At 34.5% G+C, this 15,518-nt stretch overlaps 2 protein-coding genes and 1 long non-coding RNA gene across 4 annotated transcripts; 2 read left to right on the forward strand and 1 right to left on the reverse strand.

Moving 5' to 3' along the window:
• The first annotated feature begins 4,070 nt into the window (after positions 1 to 4,070).
• LOC18592279 (histone-lysine N-methyltransferase ASHR1-like) lies at positions 4,071 to 5,552 on the forward strand. Its single transcript, XM_007018917.3, has 7 exons — positions 4,071 to 4,113; positions 4,206 to 4,348; positions 4,632 to 4,772; positions 4,882 to 4,936; positions 5,034 to 5,152; positions 5,238 to 5,326; positions 5,411 to 5,552. Exons 1-7 carry the CDS (start codon positions 4,071 to 4,073, stop codon positions 5,550 to 5,552), a joined length of 732 nt encoding a protein of 243 aa, XP_007018979.3.
• A 366-nt stretch (positions 5,553 to 5,918) lies between these two features.
• LOC148761135 (uncharacterized) lies at positions 5,919 to 6,436 on the forward strand. Its single transcript, XR_016027856.1, has 3 exons — positions 5,919 to 5,999; positions 6,100 to 6,206; positions 6,414 to 6,436. It is a non-coding gene; the product is annotated as an uncharacterized LOC148761135 (long non-coding RNA).
• Positions 6,437 to 8,007: 1,571 nt separating this feature from the next.
• PPK1 (putative protein kinase 1) lies at positions 8,008 to 13,776 on the reverse strand. 2 transcript variants are annotated; one of them, XM_007018918.3, is made up of 6 exons: positions 13,445 to 13,776; positions 12,713 to 13,090; positions 11,488 to 12,467; positions 10,606 to 10,806; positions 9,242 to 9,403; positions 8,008 to 8,907 (listed from the first exon to the last, which is right to left on the reverse strand). In XM_007018918.3, exons 1-6 carry the CDS (start codon positions 13,587 to 13,589, stop codon positions 8,338 to 8,340), a joined length of 2,436 nt encoding a protein of 811 aa, XP_007018980.3. In that variant the 5' UTR covers positions 13,590 to 13,776; the 3' UTR covers positions 8,008 to 8,337. The 2 variants fall into 2 exon arrangements, with proteins under 2 accessions (XP_007018980.3, XP_017980819.2); XM_018125330.2 differs by having other exon boundaries at positions 11,488 to 12,536.
• Between the last annotated feature and the right edge of the window lie 1,742 nt (positions 13,777 to 15,518).

A 15,518-nucleotide genomic window follows, 5' to 3' on the forward strand; every position in this document is an offset into this window, starting at 1 on the left:
AAGGCCTCAATCTAAAGGATCATCATATGTATACAAACTATATATCTTCAGCATCAAATATAAATATTATATATATATATATTGTATTTTTGAATTCAAAAGTAAGTTTTATTGCGCAATAGCCTCTCCCTCTTGTATAAAATCACTTAATTCTTCGAAGAGAAGCCATGTCCATGCTGTCATTGTTACCAGTGATGCTTTTATATATAAAAGACTGTGAAATGTCAAGAAGCTACATATTTGGGAAAAAAATCTGTATTAAACATTCTAAATCATATACAAGGGAAAGCCAGCAATATTTATATGCTGGTCAAACCGTAAACCATCAAGTGAAGGGTAAAAGAGTAATATAGTTAAACTAACTGTACTCTAATCAATGATTAACTACACATTAAACAAGCTATGGTAAACAATAAATTATAAAAAAAAAAATTACATTATCACTCCCCTTCAAGATGGGTATTATAAATATTCTTGCGTAAAAATGAATGAAATGGTCTCGATTGCAATCCTTTGGTGAATAAGTGTTCTAGTTGTAATTTTGTTCATAAATAGCAGAGTTCAATAATTCTTTCAACTATTTTCCCCCGAATAAAATGGCATTTCATCACTATACGTTTCGTTCGTTCATGAAAAATAAAGACTTTTTCAAATATGAAGAACGAACTGATTATCACAGAATAACTTCATTGCACCCGAATGTTCCATATTAAAGTCGTTGAGCAAATATGGCAAGCATATTTCTTCACAAGTTGTTACCATTGCTTGATATTCAACATCTATTGAACTTTTTGCTGCTACACTTTGCTTCTTAACCTAGTATCTCGGCACCCAACCCAATCACTATCGTTGTATGCTTGTAAACACAAATCAGAATTAGCAGAGAACAAAACACCTCGACTGGGTGCTGCTTTAGGATATCTCAAAACTCGAAATGCTGCTTGTAAATGATTCTCACTAGGTTTGTCCATATACTGAGAAAGTACATGGACAACATAGGGCGTCAGTGTATGCCCTAGACGCCAATCAGATTGGATTAGAGTTTCAGGGTAAAATTTGGAGAGATTCCAACTTCAACGTGAGATGGCAGGTGACGGAAGAAGCAATGGACCGCGACGGTCCGACAGCCTGAAACTAGGCAAAATTGAATTCTACATAGAGAAGCTCTCAGTCTGGAGGGAGAAAGAAGGAACAGAAAAGAGGAGGATTAGGCTAGGTTCTCAAATGTGAGTTTACATAGGTTAGCAAAACAATGCCGTTTAGGGTACAGAAAGAAATTAAAAAAAACAAAAGGAGAAAATGGTTAAAGCTATTACGTGAAACGGTGCCGTTTCAGAAGAATTGAATAAAATTCTAAGCATCAAAACAAGTATGTGTGTAAAGGGGTGTGAGTTATATTTTGCTCTACTTTATTTTGTTACTTTGTTTAGTATCTATTTTCATTCTTGTTTAGTATTTACTATTTAGCCTTTATTAGTTTGGTACTAATGGTAATACAGTAAATAATGTGTTTAGTTTATAATATTTATTTAGAGTAAGAAATAAATACAAATAGGTACAAAATTAAAAATTAGATCAAAGGGTAGACAATATTAATTTAAAAAAATCATGATTTAAAATTACAGAAAAATGTAAGCAAAATAATTTTTTTAAAGATTATGATTATAACGGGGAAAGAAAATAAATAAAAAAAGATAAATTAAGTTAAAAAAATTTACAAATGATTATTTTTAAAGTTTAAGAATAATAAATAAAAAGTTTTTAAGACTAATATAAAAATAAGATTCACAATTATTTAAACATAAATCTTTGAAATGAACATTTTAAGAAAAGTTACAAGTAGTAATTTTTTTAAAAATTTTCAAAGTAAGAATAATTATGAGACATCGCCATAAGTATTGGAAGGTAATCTCATAATTAATTTTTACAAAAAGATTTATTTACAAATAATTATTATAAACATAAAAGATAATAATAAATAAATATTTAAATTTATTTAAATTAAAATATAATATCATAATATTCATAAAATTAAATAAATATATATAAGTTCTTTGATGATAAAATCTCGAGACTTGTAAGAGGAAAACAAGTTGAAATTTCCTTAGATTGAAGGAGATCTACACTTGCTTCCTTGCTTGTTCATGCTTGTGTTTAAAAGAGGTGAATATGTGATTTTAGGGTGAGATTTTACTTACTCTTATTTAATGATTACATAGCATAAATTTAGTTGATAATATTTGCGTTTGATATATTGATTTTAAATTACAAATTTGTGTTTATTTACATGTAATGTTTGAAAACATTTCCCCAACAAAAAAACCAATCATGTCTTCTTCAAGCAATAATTTGGTCCAAGAATTTTATAATATTAATATATGTATAAATGCTTATAAATGTAAAATTTGAAGTATTAATCGTTGAAACTTTATAATATTAATTTATAAATTTTTCAATATTATTAAAAGTTAAAAGTATTTTTTAATAAAGATCATTTAATAGAATTAAAATTCACATTTACAAATTATAAATCTTATTAATACTAAAAATAAAAATATTTGCAATGCTCATTCAATACAATTATAATTAAAAATATACAAAATGACAATTTAGAAACATAATGAACAAATACATCTATTTTGTTAATCAAAAGTTTTAACAATATAAATCCCTGTCGATTACTATTACACAGAATTTTAAATATTATTTATATAATAATTAGAAATTATTTAAGATGATGATTGACAATTTTGAAATATAATGAGTAAAAATATTCGCTTTTATCAATCAAAAAGTTTTTTAACACTTGTGCTTTTATACATATATTGTCACCTACAATACATGAGAATATTTATTTTTAGTTATTTATAAATAATTATAAAAATTTACAAAATGTAAAAGAAAATTATAGTTGAACAACAAGTAATGTTTCAAAAATATATAATTAAAATTTTATAATATTAATTAATATATAAGTTATTCAATACTAATAGAATTAAAAATATATTTTTATGAAATTCATTCAATGTAATTCTAATTTTTATTTGCAAATTTTTACTTGATGTTATACATTACCACAATAATTTTCCTCTCTAAAAATGTATTAGAAATAAGTAAATGTGCAAATTCCAACGTGTATATATTCTAATACACTTAACCACCTATTATAAGTTGTAACCGTCTAGTTGAGAATTTAACGCAGCTGTCAGTCTGTCACGATCACCAACGTTTGACAGCCGTTGGCTTTATGAGTTAGTTATGATCGGACGATAATTAGTTATCAAGGTTCTCTAACTGTCATGTCCCAAACCAAAACTACCGTAATCCTATCATTTCTAATCTCTCTCTCTCTCTCTCTTACCCCCTTTTCTTTTTGTTTTACTTATTATAAATAGCGAAGAAGAAGCTGAAGTTTATTTTTACTTAGGAACAACTCGACTCTGAGAGAGAAAAAAGAAAGCAAGAAAGAAAAGAGCGTGTTAGTCATCATGTCAATGGAGTATTATTTGGAATTGCTGAGGTTTCTTATACCTGAAGGCTTAAACATCTATACTGTTCTACCGAAACGGCGTTGCCTCTTCGCCACCAGAGATTTCTTTCCAGGTTCTTCTCTGATCTCCTTTTTTTTCCGTGAAAAGTTTTGGAAGCTTTTAATTTGCTTGTTATACTAGGAAAAGGGAAGTGAAAGGAAAGGTTAAACTTCATTTTTGCATACAAGCAACAAGAAAGAAGAGAGTTGACTTGAACTTGATTTGTTTTCTTGCATGGAAACAAACGAAAGAAGAGAGTGAAACGTAACAGAAACAAAGAAAAAGAAAACGCATTAAACTGAACTTCACTATTCATGATATTTTCTTTTCATTTTCTTTTTTTATAACTCTGTTCAAGGTAGTTTTATGATCTTTTGTTAACATCTAGAAATGTATTAGTTCATGAAGGTACTTTCTTTTTACCCTTTTCTTATTCTTCAAAGTTCAAAACATGTATAAGCATCATATTCTTATGCACGCAAGCATAAAACTAACACTGTATGGATGGATACATGTATATATATAGATATATGTAAGTAGATGGATATGTATGTAGTTGTGGTCAGTGAGGGGATATATATGGGTATGCCAATAGTTCACTTATTGCTACGGTAGGGAATACAATTATTTTTTGTTTTCCCAATTTTGGTACTGGTGATAACAACCACATTTCAGGAGAAGTGATTATGAGGGAGGAGCCTTATGTGTGTATACCAACAAGCTCCGATCCCCTATGTCAGCGATGCTTTAAATCCGGTGATGCCCTTCTGAAGTGTGCATCCTGTAACATCGCTTGGTACTGTGGTGCAGAATGCCAGGTATATCTTTTTAAATGTAATTTTTGTCTTGTTTTACGGTTAGATTCCAGCCTTAGGTTATGATTCGATATATCATTTGCTCACCAATTGCAATGATCCAGCTTTTTCTGTTGAGTGTCATATCAGATAGATAAACACAAGATCATCTTTTATGGGATCGATATAAGTTTTTGTTAAAACAAAAGAGAAAGAACAATGAAAAATGGAATTAATGACTTGGAAGATAAAAGTAGTGGGATTTGTATTTTGTTTGATCTGAATATATATTGTTCCCTAATTTCAGAGGCTTGATTGGAAGTTGCATAAGCTTGAATGTCGTGCCATCTCAAGGCTTGAAAAGAAGTGGCAAGAGCTTGTTACACGTACACCTGAGATACGCCTGATGGTAAAACTCTTCATTCGGAGAAAGTTACAGCGTGATAAGGTAAATAAATTTTTATGTAATGGCTTTTCAAATTTGGCCTATGTATCTGCAACTGTATTAGTTTCATGATTTTGAGGACAGTTTGCTTGTTGTTTATGTATACTGGCAGGTCATCCCTACTACTCCTATAGACAACTTCGACTTGGTGGAGGCAATGATAGATCGTATCCTTTCTTTTTTTTGCTGATGTTCATTTGTGGTTTCATTGCCGCGCATGTGCTTAATAAATCCTTATGCTTCACCTAACCTACTTTTGGGAAGACCAATCTAATATGGAGTCGGAGAAATTGGCCGAGTATCAGATTATGGCTCAAATCGTCAACCACATGCTTCAGCAGCCTGAGCTTGATCTAGACGAGGCAGTAAACATCTTTTGCAAGGTATTCTAGATTAGCAAATTTAGGTAGAAGATTGAGATTTTGATCAGGTCTTCCCTGAAAATCAATTCTTTCAATTCTAATGCAGCTTTCATGCAATGCACATGCCATTGTTGACATTGCAATGGAGCCACTGGGAATTGGACTGTACCCTGTCATGTCTGTTATTAACCACAGGTAACTGATGAAACTGATTAACGGTTTTTTTTTAGCTCGTGATTTCTTTTTGGGCTCGCTCGTTTAAGCATTTTGGGATTACAGCTGCTTGCCCAATGCTATTTTGGTTTTTGAGGGAAAACTTGCTGTACTTCGTGCTCTGGCGCCTGTGGAGAAAGGTGATGAGGTAATACATGTAAGAAATGAGTTTGAAGTTTTCTGCATTTTGAGTCAACATAGACCTTGATCAAGTACTGCTTCGTCATGACTTAGTTGTTGTTGTTATTTTGTTTCCGTAAGGTATTGATAAGTTACATAGACCTTAGTCGAACCACGAGGCATCGACAGGACGATCTTAATGGAAAATACCATTTTACTTGCACATGTCCCCGCTGCAGTAAGTTTGCTGAAATCGATGATCAAATTTTGGATGCTCTGCGATGCAAGGAGGGCGAATGCAATGGTTTCTTCGTTACTAAAGACAGTATGTCATATCAATGCTAGATAAACTGTTTTGGGTAGATCTTGAGCTTAATTGATCTTTCTCTGTTTGGAGATGCAGGATCTTACAGTCGTGACCAGAAACTTGAATGCAACAAATGTGGACTCGTCAAGACTTCAGAAGCGGAAAGAAGTGCAAAGGGGATAATAGATCGACTGTGTGACAAGGGGAAATCGGACTTTTTTTCTGACAGTATCCTTCTCCATTGTTTGAATACTTTGGCAAATATATTAGTGAAGCTAATTTGCATTAACGCACTTAATATAAAAGTTGTTCTTTGACAGTGTTGTAGATTTTCAGGAAGCTGTGTCTACTTTTAAGAGGGCTGAGGAAGCGGCCCTGGATCTTTTCCATCCTTCTTCATTCAGCGTGATGATGGTCAGAAATTTACTGACAAAGGTATCCTTTTTAAGGATCTTATTCTATCTGGATGAAAAGGAGTTGAAAAAGTCTTTGTTTGGTGACTTGGATGCCATTTGGACAACATAGTCAATAGTTGAGAGGCTTAATTTGATGAAGAAATAGTAACAGGAACAGTCTTGTCTTGATGCTCAAAGTGTGGACTTTTAAGATTTGATATTGTTTATGCTATTTTGTGCTTTTCAGCTCTATACGACGATAGGAGATACACGAGCAGCGCTGGAATCTTGTAGATTGATGACACCAGTACATGAAAGTGTGTCATTTTCTATATTGGAGTTACTTTGTTGTTTGTTTAAATTTCTTATCCCATATTCCTGCTATTTTATCTTTTTATATCCAGGACTATTGCAAACACTAAATCCTGTTCGTGGAATGCACTACTTGACACGAGGGATGCTTGAATGGTTAGAAAATTTTCTTTGTGTCTCCATTATCTTCAATATTATGAACGTAAAAAGGATGTTATTTTGGCGTCGTTTATTACAGGGTTGAAGGGAACAGAGGGGATGGTCGCAATTATCTGGTCAGGGCAGGAGATATACTGCTACTTACTCACGGGACAAATTTCCCTTTGGTGAAAGAACTCTTGATCAACTTGGCCAAGGACCATGCGGAGTTGGCTAAGAAACAAGAGGAAGGTCCTAGTGGATCTTGATGTGCAGATGAAAATGTATACTTTACTTGCTGAGCCATTTCTAACCAAATTTGATGACAAAAGGTGATTCCCTCGCTTGATTGCATGAGTGACAAAGTTTTTTTCCCTTTTTTTGAAGTATAAGCAATGCTGTATGTTTGTGCACGTAAACAGCTAGCTTTAAATACTCTACGATCGGTTTTTTAACCACCATTTTTTTTCATGTATGTTAAGAATCCCTAAATCGCCATTCTTTTTTACCTTCCTCACTATCATATTCGACTACAGAAAGCTCAAGGCCTCAATCTAAATGATCATCATATATATATATATATATATATATATATATATTTGAAAGCCACAAGTAAGTTTTATTGCACTCATACAAGAGTTCTAAGTAAAACTAATGCAAAAACAGATCAATAACTTGCAGCAAAATAGAAGAAACATAAGCAAAACTGATTCATTTTGCCAGCAAAATGGTAAGTGTTTTCTAGTATCAATAACTTGCACTAAGAGGTTTCTTTTAAGTTGTAAAAGACTGCTTGAATTTCATTGTAAAGCCTAGGAGGAAGAATTACATGTAGAGGGGGGAGGGGAACCACTAAGAAAGTATTGTCAGGTTTGTACTATGAAAGTGACCCCATGAAGTATCCAACGATTGCTTGTTTTGTCCTTATAAATTCAGTGAGCTTGTAAAGCAATATATTGTTGAACAATCAATTATTTGGTCCAATTTGCTAGTTTCTATGTTGAATCGATCTGTGTGACCAAGGAGGTTAATGGCAGTTGTTAGGCTTTTGTTCTGTCTGTAAGTCAGTAACTCGTTCAAACTTTCATGGGGGCTTCCCAAGTCAGCTCTGTGGGACTGAGGCACAGAATTTCCTGGTAAAACAAGAAAAGATAATGGGAAAAGATTTTTAGGAGTATTACCAACTCAACATGATTTTGGAACATGCTGAAGAAGCTGGTAGTAACAATTTGAACAAATGTTAGCCTCGATGGTCACTTTTGCTTCTTTTTCGTTCTTTTCTTGCACCTTTATTGGATTGAATGTTACATAATTTTTATTTTTTTTTTTGAAAATTAAGAATCATTCATTCCAGAGAGGTAGACCAAAAACAAGAAAATGCTACTACCAGCTTGGATGTAACATTTATTGGATTGAATGTTACATAATTAAACTAGACAATGCTATCATACAAACGTTCTGAACCTAAAGGATCAGTTGAATTGACTCTTTGGACTGCCCACATCAATTCAAAAACAGGCTGATACATTCATGAACTCGCTGAAGGATAATGTTTCAGCTATCCAAGAATACAACTCCACGATGGTAATTTTTACATATTATTACAAAAGGACTGAAAATGACCTTGATCTGGCATAATTGCTGGTAGGCCAAAAAAATCCTCCCACGTTTACAACACTTAAAAACTGCTATGGCTAGCTGCTCCCCGTGTTTACCAACTCTTACCCTGGCTTGCTTAGATGTTCCTGGAGCTGAAAGCAAAGCTTTGACATTTGAGAGAGCAACCTGCATTCTTGTTCTTGGGATGTTAGTGACTGTGACGTTATCTGTGACATTGGGTCTCTAAGGAGTTGAGTGAGCTGAGAACATAGTACCAAAGCGTCTTGATTGTTGCCACATGCTTTCTCTATAAGCTGAAGCAGTTGACAGCTTTGGTCTTGAGAAAAAGATGGTTCGGGAGGAACAGGGGGAACAAGAAAAGGGTGTTTAAGTAGCTGCGGAATCCTCCACCTCTCATTGCGATCCCATGCAAGACATTTCTTCATGAGATCAAGAAGCCATGGGTTAGAAACTGGACCATATGTTATCTCATGGTTTGGATCTGTTATAACTTTGAACTTAGACCAAAAAGACTTGTACTCAGCAAAAGGGGTCCTCCCATAAACCATTTGGTAAAGTATGCACCCAAGGGACCAAATATCTGAAGGTCGGCCACATTTTATAGTATTTCCATTTGCATCACTCTCATTGCACATGAATGCCTCAGGAGACATGTAACTAAGAGTACCCACCTACAGTGGAAGGATACAAAAGCTTTATGAATTCCGTGACATCAAGCACTCTTTTTTTTACCTAGTGATCAACCACTTGCAAATAAATTTTAGATACGATACATAATGTTGCTACACAGCATATATAAGTAGCAGTATCTATGTCATAATAAATGTAAATAAAAGTGCATTCACCATCATTATCTTGAAAACCATCAAAGTTCTAAACTGATAAGAACAGTAAAATTGAATAAGCAACTGTAAAATTAAAATTTTGATTAATTAAACTATAAGGACCAAGGTTTCCAATAGTACTTTGAATCAAAAGTTAGAGAGAACAATGAGTAACGAGTACCTGTGAATCCCTTTGGATGTTGGTTGTATCACTCATTATGGCTTTGGCAATACCAAAATCAATAAGTTTTAGAGAACCTTTTACAAGAAGGAAATTGGCTGGCTTCAAGTCGGAGTGCACAATGCGTTCCTCATGTATAGTGTTGACAGCTTGAAGTATTTGCTGCAAATTGCTTCCAACAAACTAATCTAAATATTCTGCTTTGTTGAATAATACATAATAATATGAAGCTAAGACTACATGAATGGCACACAATTTTAAACAAGATAACATCAACTATCCCTGTCTTCAATAAGAAAAAAAAAAAAAGTCTAAATCAACTCACTGAAGAAGATGACAAAAGGCATGCAACTTCCCCTGATGGCAGATGTGGAAGTCAAAAAAGAATCTTGAGGAACATGGAGAACATAAATACATAAAGTACAAAGACTCTGCTTTCGTTTTTCCAATTATAGTAAAATAATAATTGGAAATAAGTCCATATTTTTCTTAGGGTGACACTTGGAGCAATGGTAGGTTTGCTCCATTGTGACCTGCAGGTCACTGGGACAAGTTGCCAAAATAGCCACAATTGCACAAGGCTAAGGTGTGCAGATCTAACCCTCCCCAGACTAATAAGCATTACAGTTCTGAACATTCATGAACACAAGAAAACATCATCACTCTTAGCACTTGAAACCTGTTTGGGCTGACTAGAGCTGTTGAAGTAAAGCTTTACGACATGTGCTATCATGTTAAAATTATTTGAAACAACTAAAAGTATCTTTGCATGTTTAAAGCTTTACTGATCTTCTCTAACAACATCTCATCACAACTCTTTTCAGAAATTCAATTTTGAGCTTCTGAAGTAAAGCCTCCAAAAGCTCCTTTTTAGGTTTTACAAAAGCTACAAGTTGTTGTTCAAAATCCTCATTTAATCCAACTTTAGCTTTCTGTTAGCATTTGCTACTCCAAAGACTGGGGCCAAGCATCACCTCATGGCATGTGCATCTCTGTGTCTATTTTTTTTGGAAAAAGACCAAAGGCAAAAGGGGGAGTAAAAATAAGAGAGAAACTTGATTCCCAAAATATAGGAAGCTCAAGAAAGGCTTGACAAATTGAAGTAAAAGCTAAATAAAAATATGCAAACACAAAGAAAAGGACACAATCAGAGTCATCTCTAAAATATAAAATTATTAGCCTCAACGTAGGAATGTATATTTAGGTGGACTGCCACTAGAGAAAGCACAACATGACCAAGCACAACTATCCAGCTGCAAATTAACTTTCAAAAATGTTATCAAATGACTTAGAAGATGAAAACATATAATGTAAAAAAGGTATCATTAGCAACAGAGACTCAAGATAAGGGATAGCTTTAGAACCTGCCAGTAAAATCGAAGCCAGTTCTCATCTATAGTCTGATTGGAGCTACCCATTTCCTTCCATTTCTGGGATAGCATGTGAGCCAGATCAATTTCTCCATATTCAAGTACCATGTATAGATAGCCATCATCCTTAACCCTGCCATCTTTATTTGACATGCAACCATTCATGACTTCTCGAAGCAGATTCTTATCTGTCACCTAATATCAAGAAAGACTATTATTAAATATTCCCCACAAGCTTTCAGGCTAAATCCTAGCAACAAGAAAGCTTCACAAGATTTAACACCAAAGTTCAAGTCATTTATCGTAATAATATGATATACATTCTCACCAATTAAGATCTACTTTTACATGCATGGGTGCCTTAAGGAATTTTTCTTATGTTCACTATGGACCACTTGTCAGTGACATTGTATGTGCATTTCCTTACATCATAGCAATTGTGGTGAGCTAACAATTATCTTTCAAAGGTGATAGATCCCCTCCCCCTCCCATGCCCCCACATTGGACAAGTTAACAACTCCAACAGCCATAAAATTTTCCAAATAGTCATAACTGCTGAAAATAAGACATTATTAAGTTCCACAGCATATGAACAACAAATGGCCATGAAATCAGTCTGCATATCAACCGCCTACTTAGACCAACAATATCACAAAACCTTCATCGGGTAAAATGTTAAAAGATCCCTAATTGAAGCATTTTAGTTTAGCATGCATAAAATGACCGACATGAGTGTCTATTTAACATAATAATAGCAAATCCATGAAATGATTGGTTGTAGATTTGTGTTGTTGGTGAACAAATTGAAACAATAAAAAAGGATAAACGTTTTAGTGTATTGGAAGTAAACACAGGACAAAGGTTGGAAAGAGGTACCTCATAGTCTATTAACTGGATAATGTTGTTCTTTCCCTTCAACCTGTTTAAATATTCAATTTCCTGGCAAAACCCATATGCAGTCGCATAGTCACGACCTTTGAGCTTGATTTTCTTAAGTGCATATATTGTACAATCTGATGAAATGACTTTGTGGACTTCACTGCTTCCTCCACTGCCTATTTTTCCAAGCCTTTGATACAGCTTTCCATTCACTTTGAAGAACAAGTCAGGATCATAATTCCGTTTCCGAGGTGCTGAAGCTCCTTTACTACTTGGGACCTTCCCCTGCTTCTCTGCTTTAGAAGGCTCTAACTTGACATCTGAAGTCAAGTCTTTCGACAATGGAGCCTGAGATTGTATATTAGTGACATCACCTGCAAAATCTTGCCCTTTGGTTGACTTATCATACTGAGGACAAGATTCAGGATCTTTGAAAAGTTCATTTTCATTTGCCAAGCTTCCTTCTTGCTTTTTGGACAAGTCAAATTTCTTAACCTCCTCTTGAGCATCCTTACCAGAGGTAGATGCCTGAGCTGCAAGAGCTGTTTGATCAACTAACATTCTGTTCATTTCCTTAGTTGAAGGAAATGGTTGCTGCAACATATCTACTTGATTTACAAGTTGGTGATTCACATCAATATCTCCTAGGGGTTCTTTTGCCACGTGAGAACCTCCTTCAGAATGAGAATGAGAGCAATAAGTTGTCAGGTTAAGCATTGGAGCTGAAGATGAATGTATAGATGTTGTGGTAGCACATGATGACCCCACAACTGAAGATTGAGTGAGGGGTTGCCCTAAAAAGTTTCTTAACTGATGTAGCTGGTCTTGAATAATTGTAGTTCTTTTTGCCAGAGAAGAGATTGCACCATCAGACTTCAAATTGATTTCAGATTCTGTGTTCCGAAAATGCTGGTGCTTAGACTCATTATTTACCACAGCTTGTGCTTCTACTTGATTGACTGTATCCCATTCCATTTCTGTCAAGGCAAGTGAACCCATATGAGATGATAAGTTCTCCAATCCAGTGGCCATTCCATCATGGGCCCCTGCAGATTAAATGGGAAGAGGAAATACATCGCGAAGCATAGTGACAAATTCAGGAACTAAATATAATGAGCTATAATTCAACTATGTTTGTCACAATGTCGCAAAAGTATGGTGGCAAAGAAGAGCCTAGAAAAATGCAGATTAGCAATTTAAAGAGCATTGTAAAACATATTACCCTGAGAACTGACATGGTGTCCAGGTAAAAGCTGAACCTTTCTTTGACCATCAACATGTTGAGATTCTACATCCCGCAAAGGGATCAGATTATTCTCTTTTTGATCAACAACCTCCTTAGGTTGATCTCGATCCACATCAAATGGGTTGAAATTTTCATCAAAGGTTTTGGTGATAGTTCCCGTAATAGAAGGTGGTGTAATGGACGCATCTTCTTGAGATTCCCCAGCAATAATTTTGTCCTTGACTAACTGACCATGACTCAACGAAACACAATCCCGAGACTTGTTAGTATCAATATTAGCACCCACATTTCTGGAAGCTGTGCGCTGGGGAACCACCATTCGTCTAGGCATTATACCATTCGTCTGCACCGTACCTGGAAACCCCTCAAAAGTTCCAACGTAAATTTACATTTGAACCAATCGCATCATGTCATTAGCTAACAAAATTCATCCAATATTTCATGATTTTATTCATTGACAAAACCATATGATCAGTATAAGCATAATTAAATACTAAAACCAAAAACGCACCCTAAATGTCTAATTCCATTAAATGAACTTAAATAGCTTGCTTGAGACCAATATAAACCCTAACTAGGTAAAAGGAAATCAAGAAAAAAAGTAAATAGAAAAAACCCTAAATGGAACTAAATTTAAACAGTAAGCAAAAATTTGGGCTCATACAACAGTGAAGAACACTAAACTTGAAGGAGAGAGATGACGGATACCGAGAGAACGATGGCGTTTGAAGGCGGCCTGGACATCACGGATGAAGCCGGGCGGGGAGGAAGATGATGACGTGGAGGATGACGTGTACTGATTGGGGATCGGGCGAGAGGGTGGTGGGACCGGAAGGTTAGCCTCCCTGTCCATGGCCGGATCTCAACGGCATTTCCGGTCTATGGAGAGAAGGGCAGTTGGATGGAAAAAAGAAAGAAAAATAAAATTGAAGGATAGGAGCGGCGGGAAAGAGAGACTCAATCGGGTGACGTTAGGGTTACCGTAGTGTCGTCCATGAGAAAGAGGAAGCGTTCGGAGAAAGTGGAGGGAGTCGAGTGAAAGTTTTCGAAGTTTTGAACGGCTTGTTGGCGCTCTCATTTTTTCTTTTAAAAAAAATAACAAAATTATTGGATGGGCCATTGGGCCCATTTTCTGCTGGGAGCCTTTCATAACAAGAAATTTTCCTGGGCTTCCGTCGTACTAATTTTGGTTCGTCTGAAAGAGCCCATAGAACCTTTTAAACCAACCCAAACAAAGACATTCCTTTATTATGAGGACCTAAATCCCCAAATCTTTTATGGGCCACACCTAAGAACGGGCCTACCTTTGTTATCATTTGGATTAAATAAACGTTCAATTGCTTCTTTGCAATAAACATAGACTTGGACGGATGAATTTTTTGACAGTCCTTAACCATAATCCGTACAGCATGTGAGCTAAAGCGTTCAGTTAAGACATTTATATATGTTCATAAATAGATAAATTTCCGTATTCAAAATGTATTGGTGATACAGCAACACTCTTGCTTTAGCTTTATGCCCACAAACAAATCCAAGCAATGAACATCAGCTCAATGCATTTGCCAATTAATAACTTTGTGATAATACAAAAATTATACATTAATTAATGAATTAAATGTTCAAGTATATTTGAAATATATTTGAAATTTAAATACACTTGAGATAAAATTAAGACTCTTAATCACAAAGTTAAAGTTTCCATTCGTATACACACAAACCAACGCTACAAATCATCCTTTCCCAGCCAAAAGCTTCCCAAACGTTAATCAACAGCCAATTTTGGAGTCGTTAGGTTCTCCCAGTTTCTGAATCTGAACTTCCAATGCCAATCCACTTTTTACCGCCAACGGTTAGTCGACTGCTGGAGCTAGCTTTGTTAGTTTTTTTTTTTTTTTTTGAATCACTAGTATTTCTTTTAAGCTTCTCACTTTTGAATGCTTTCTCTAATGTTTGCCTTTAAGGGTTAAAATTTTGAAAAGCAGATGCAGAAGATATAATTAATTCCTAAGGAATATGGTATAATAAGTTGCTGGAGAGTATTCTTTTGGTTAATAAACAACACTAGTAAAGCTTTATTCCAGGGGAAGTGTGGCATAATTTTGAGGCAAAAGGAATCAAGCAGCTTTTTCCCTTGAGAGGGACCATAATGGTGTAATTAGTGAGCGTATCTTGTTGTTGGTGTTAGAGCACTCAGCCCCAAAAATCCCATCTTGGGGTACCCTACAAGACACCCCTTGCCCAGATCCCATCTGCACTCCTCTCCTCTGTCCATTTTCCCCATTTAATATCTCTGCATTTTTCGCTCAAGCCAATGAGAAGAAAATAATAACTAGTGTAATTTGTTCATACAATTTGAAATTTAAATATAAATAAATCGCACTAAGCTGAACTGTTGTATAAGCAATAGTATATAATTCATATCCACGTTACAATGTCTAATGGGGTATTTTAAAAGTATTAAAAATATAATTAAATATCGTTAACTGAAAATTAATTATTTATCAATAAAATTAAAATTATATATATTTATATATAGAAGTATTCAATGGTCAAGCTACGCTCAAACTTAAGACCCGACTTGACTACGAGCGAGAGTTGGTATAAATTTTCATGTCCAAGTCGGACCCACTTTTGATTATATTATTTTATTAATAAATAATATAGTTTTTTATTCAATTTTAATTTTAAAAGTATTAAAAAAACTATTAATATAAAAATAAAATATATTTTTATTTTATTATAAACTAGTAGTAAAATAGAAGAGTCTGGGCTTGGCTTTAAA

Source organism: Theobroma cacao, chromosome 8 (assembly GCF_053813885.1).
Source record: "Theobroma cacao isolate CCN51 chromosome 8, ASM5381388v1, whole genome shotgun sequence".
Lineage (NCBI taxonomy): Eukaryota > Viridiplantae > Streptophyta > Magnoliopsida > Malvales > Malvaceae > Theobroma > Theobroma cacao.

What these genes read in the sequence shown, in the direction of transcription:
- LOC18592279 (XM_007018917.3), top strand. Translation starts at nt 4,071, where the DNA reads ATGGATATGTATGTAGTTGTGGTCAGTGAGGGGATATATATGG. An exon ending in GGTGGAGGCAATGATAGATC is followed by an intron (nt 4,937 to 5,033) that starts GTATCCTTTCTT and finishes ACTTTTGGGAAG; the next exon opens with ACCAATCTAATATGGAGTCG. An exon ending in ATGTCTGTTATTAACCACAG is followed by an intron (nt 5,327 to 5,410) that starts GTAACTGATGAA and finishes TTGGGATTACAG; the next exon opens with CTGCTTGCCCAATGCTATTT.
- PPK1 (XM_018125330.2), bottom strand. Translation starts at nt 13,589, where the DNA reads ATGGACAGGGAGGCTAACCTTCCGGTCCCACCACCCTCTCGCCCGATC. An exon ending in TCCAGTTAATAGACTATGAG is followed by an intron (nt 10,807 to 11,487) that starts GTACCTCTTTCC and finishes TCTTGATATTAG; the next exon opens with GTGACAGATAAGAATCTGCT. An exon ending in GGCTTCGATTTTACTGGCAG is followed by an intron (nt 9,404 to 10,605) that starts GTTCTAAAGCTA and finishes AGCAATTTGCAG; the next exon opens with CAAATACTTCAAGCTGTCAA.